We start from the raw sequence: 5,000 nt of genomic DNA, 5'->3' as shown, positions 1-5,000 counted from the left end.
GTGAGACTCTCACTCACTTAGGAATGAGCAAATACAAAAGATGTGTGTGCTATTTTCTGAAATATACCTAATGTCAATAGTTCAAGGTGTAAGAAGCATTGCAACATCGGTGTGGACTCTATAAACCTACAATTAAGCCTAGTCTTTCGCAATCACACAAAGGAATTACATATTGACAGTATAAATAAACCAATGTTCAGAGATTAAGGTAGAACAATTTGTCACATGCAAATAACTCAGCTTAAAGTAACGCCGGCCATGCAGTCTCACGCAGAAGGTTGTTAGAGACGAAAGTCAAAACTGTGTGTCATGCGTCACTCACGGCGAAGGATCTTTTTCGAGCACCGAAGGAACGCCTGTCACTCACCGATGTCTCCCCGATGTCGAAGACGCGACACACAAGCCTTGCCGTCTTCCCCGCCTGCACCGTGATGCTGCGAGGGAGCGATCTGTCGAACCGAGGGCCCGTCGGCTCCGTCGGCAGCTCCGTGGGCGACACAAGGCTGTCTTCCTCTGGGTCGTGGTCGTCGTCGAAGTCGTTGTAATCGTCTTCGTCCTCGTCCTTTCGCCAGCCTCCGCCGCCCGTGCCCTGGCCGTACCTCGCGCCGCCACTCCGATAAGTCTGGTCGTACAGCTGGTTGTTGTGGTAATAATCCTGGTCGTCGTCAGACTGGAACCCCTGGTCTCGTCTCGGGCTGGCGGCTGCGGGTCTCTGGTCGGGGCTGTAGCCTTGCCCCAACCAGTGCCCCGTCTGACTGTGGCTCGGTTGGGAGCCGCCTGTGTGTTGGTAAGACTGGCCGTGAGGGGAGACGGCCCCCGAACTGTGGGCGTGCAACGGACGTCCGTAGGGCAACTTGGGGTAGTGACGCCCTGGAATCTTTACGTCGGCGTCGAAGTCGGGCATGTCGTGGTCAAGCTCATCGGGGTCGAAATTGTCGTCGTACGGGACGTGGCTCAGGAACTTGGCGGCGCCGTCTGCATCACCTGGGGGAGGCGAAGGGAGACGCGAATTAGTCTTTGCTCCAGAAAGTCTTAGCAAAATTACCTCCAAAAGGATCCAAAATCATAAAAAATGATATTCCCAGCATGGTAAGATCAAACGTTTAATGAAATTGAATATATTCTTGTGATTTTTGTATCAACAAATATACTATGGGACAACACAGCACATCTTGAAGCGAATCACACCATGGCAATAACGATGCTCAGCTACACATAACACAATGCTGCACACGCCGCATAACCTTGCTATTTTCCCCTCCGCCAACACCAGCAGCACCCTTCCTTGAACAGCAACACTGTCGACTGTGAAAAACTCTTACAAACAGTTTGACTTCAGAATGAATTTTTACGGGGCGTGAGGGGAGGAGAAAAGGCCAAACTAAGTGTCAAAAACTCAGCGTGTAACAACTACCACCGTCCACATGCAAAACAGCCTGCAGCTGCTCCATAGTGCATCTCTTTAAACCCGTTCGTCCGAAGGTGAATAGGTTTGCCTGGTATGGAATGCACTTTTGGAAATTCTGTCCATTTGACGACACGGATGTTAGGTACAATAATATGATTAAAGGGGAAGCAGGGAGAGCAGAAAGTAAAATGATAATGGGATTATTTCCCTTGGGTAGAGGGAGAGAGATATTCAAAGTTACGGGCGTGTGCATGGGATTAATGAAGGAAATGTCTAAAATTGATAAACGCATTTTCAATTCCGTGATGCCGATAGCGTGCAGATACATCATTATTCTGCTGAATATCCGAGAAGACACACAGAAATTTTCATCTCTGGCATCTTGAGTTGGTGTCCCCGCTTGAATGTCATGTTAATAATTCTATGTTCCACATGATTACAGGATTCCAGATTTTACACTGACAACATCAAGCTCGGTTCAGTGGACACGAGTACACCAGCCGTGACGCCATCACCATAATATAAACCTACACGCTCTCCAACATCAAAACGGACGCACAAAAGTCACCAACAGGAAAACTATAGGTCGCCCTTTTTAGTCCACGAAATATATATCAAGCAGAATAGCCGCCCTTTGATTAATGTAAAGAATTTATGAAATCGGCCCAAGTCTCCTTCATCACCATAAAGGAATGTGAGAACTTGTTGAAAACTTTTCTTGCACCCAAGACAACATTCTTCCTCTCCCCCCCTTTCACTTCCCTCCACTTTGTCTCCTCTTCCTTCCCTTCCCACCACTCCCTCTCCTGCACCTACTCCTCCTTCCCTTTCCTCCACTTCCTCTCCTGCTCCTACTCTTCCTGCTCCTTCTCCTCCTGCTCTTCCTCCTTCCCTTTTCTCCACTTCCACTCCTGCTCCTACTCCTCTTCCTCCTTCTCCTCCTGCTCCTCCTCCTCCTTCCCTTTTCTCCACTTCCTCTCCTGCTCCTACACCTCCTCCTCATTCTCCTCCTGCTCTTCCTCCTTCCCTTCCCTCCACTTCCTCTCCTGCTCCTACTCCTCTTCCTCCTTCTCCTCCTGCTCTTCATCCTTCACTTTCTTCCACTTCCTCTCCTGCTCTTCCTCCTCTTCTTCCTTCTCCTCCCACACTTCCTCCTTCACTTCCTTCCACTTCCTCTCCTGTTCCTCCTCCTCCTCCTTATTATCACTTCTCTTGCTCCTTATTCCTATCCCTATCTTCCTCTTCTTCCTCCTCCACCTCCTCCTTCTCCTTCTTCTCCTCCTTATTTTTACTACTATTATGAAAGTTATTAGTATTTTTATTATCGTTATCATCATTATCATTATCATTCTTATTCTTATTCTTATAATTATCATTATTATTATAATTATTATTGTCATTATTATGATCATTATTATTATTATTATTATCATCATTAATATCATTACTATCATTGCTATTATTATCCTTATTATTATTATTATTATTATTATCATTATTATTATTATTATTATCACTATTATTATTATCATCATTATTATTATCATCATTATCATTATTATTATTATCATCATTATCATTACTATTGTTATCATCATTATTATTTTTATCATCATTATTATTGCTATTATTATCATTATAATAATCATCATTATTATCCTTTTCCTTCTTCTCCTTTATCCCCTTCATCTCCTCGACCTTCTCTTCCCCCCCTCCCCCCCTCCCCCTCCCTCTCCTTGAAGTTCTCCTTCGTCCCATTCTTCTTCTTCTTCTTCCCTCCTCTTTCGCTACGTCTCATAAGCTTATCTTCTTCCCCTTCCTGTCCATCTTCATCTTCATTAATCCCTTCGTCGGTTTTTCTTCTCGCCACAAAATTCAGATCTTTAGCAAAGAGGGAAGAAGAAGAAGAAGAAGAAGAAGAAGAAGAAAAGGAGAAAGGAAAAGAAATGGAAAAAAAAGAAAATAAAGGGATAGAAGAGAAAAAATGGAAAAGAAAGGCGAAGAAGGAAGAAAAGGAAATAAAAGGAAAAAAAAAGGAAAATGAAAGGAAAAAGAGGAAGAAAATGGGAAAACGAGAAATTAAGAAAAAAAAAGAAAAGTAAAAAATACATATATTACGGAAAACTCGAGAATATATGAGAAAGAAAATAAGTGAAGATAAAAGAAAAGATACCAAAACAAAACAAAAACAAAATAAAATATCAAAGAAAACTGAGGAAAAAAAAGAAAAAAAAGAAAAAAAGAAAAAAAGAAAAAAGAAAAAAAGAAAAAAGAAAAAAAGAAAAAAGAACAAGAAAGGAAGAAAACAAAAACAAAACAAAACAAAAAAAGAGTAAATAAGAGTAAATTTAACTAATAACAAACCACAGGCTGAGAAACAACCTCCATCTTGAAAACGGCTCAGAGATGGGATTTGTGCAACACAAACAGCATCACTACGTACTGAAGGAACGTGGATTGTTCGACAGAGAAAATGGATTACGATTTGGTTATGCTTTGTCGTTTGTGATTAATTATTCGTGCGGGGTAGAGAGAGGGGAGAGAGAGACAGAGAGAGAGAGGGGGGGGAGAAAGAGAGAGGGGAGAGAGAGACAGAGAGAGAGGGGGGGGAGAAAGAGAGAGGGGAGAGAGAAAGAGAGAGGGGAGAGAGAGACAGAGAGAGAGAGGGGGGGGGGGAGAAAGAGAGAGAGAGAGAGAGAGAGAGAGAGAGAGAGAGAGAAGAGAGAGAGAGGAGAGAGAGAGAGGGAGGGGAGAAAGAAGAGAGGGGGGAAGAAAGAGAAGAAGAGAGAGAGAGAGAGAGAGAGAGAGAAGAGAGATAGGGAGAAATAGAGAAAGAGGGGAGAGAGAGAGAAGAGAGAGGAGAGGAGATAAAAGAGAGAGAGAGAGAGAGAGAGAGAGAGAGAGAGAGAGATAGATAGATAGATAGATAGAGAGAGAGAGAGAGAGAGAGAGAGATAAAGAGAGAGGGATAAGAAAGAAAGAGCAGAGAGAAAAGAATAAAATCCTACCCACATCAAAAACGAGTTGGCCAATAAAAAAACAAAAATACATACATATCAAATAAATCAATAAAAAAAATCTATCCAGAATATAAAACAATGAAAAAAATAAGATAAACAAAGAGACAAATAAACGAACAAACAAAGATCAACCACAAAATTGTTTCCCCGAAGCTCTAGAGCTCGTGAGCTCCATTCGTCCCTTTCATTCATACGGCAACGCAACCTCCGGGGACGTAGAGTCGAAGCTAACGCCAGCGACACATTATAACTCCGACCTTATGGCCAGCAGATCCGTCCGATTCTCCCGCCAGGACACGATACATATTTGCATCGTATTGCAACATGAATCAACTTCGCGAGGAGGTCTTCAAGCGGGTCGGTAGTCCACGCTCGCTTTGTCTCACGGGGCGGAGCGCGTCAAATGGCCTCGTTGCCCCCCCCCCCTTTCCCCCTCCCCAGGGAAAAATGGAACATAAAAAAACAAGAAAAAATGCATATATTCAGGAAGTGAGTGAGTGAGTGAGATAGATAGATATATAGATAGATAGATAGATAGATAGAGAGAGAGAGAGAGAGAGAGAGAGAGAGAG

General features: G+C 43.2%; 1 protein-coding gene across 1 annotated transcript in view; it reads right to left on the bottom strand.

Moving 5' to 3' along the window:
* Nucleotides 1-5,000, bottom strand: part of LOC122267145 (uncharacterized) — a 360,431-nt gene that overhangs the window by 95,671 nt on the left and 259,760 nt on the right. Inside the window, exon 2 of the mRNA XM_043037147.2 lies at nucleotides 368-984. Within this exon, the coding sequence (XP_042893081.2) occupies nucleotides 368-984 (617 nt within the window). The remainder of the gene's footprint in view (nucleotides 1-367; nucleotides 985-5,000) is intronic.

Source organism: Penaeus japonicus, unplaced genomic scaffold (genome assembly GCF_977035675.1).
Source record: "Penaeus japonicus unplaced genomic scaffold, GWHDUDI00000001_assembly GWHDUDI00000013, whole genome shotgun sequence".
Classification (NCBI taxonomy): Eukaryota; Metazoa; Arthropoda; class Malacostraca; order Decapoda; family Penaeidae; genus Penaeus; species Penaeus japonicus.
This window is presented reverse-complemented; position numbering and strand designations above follow the sequence as displayed.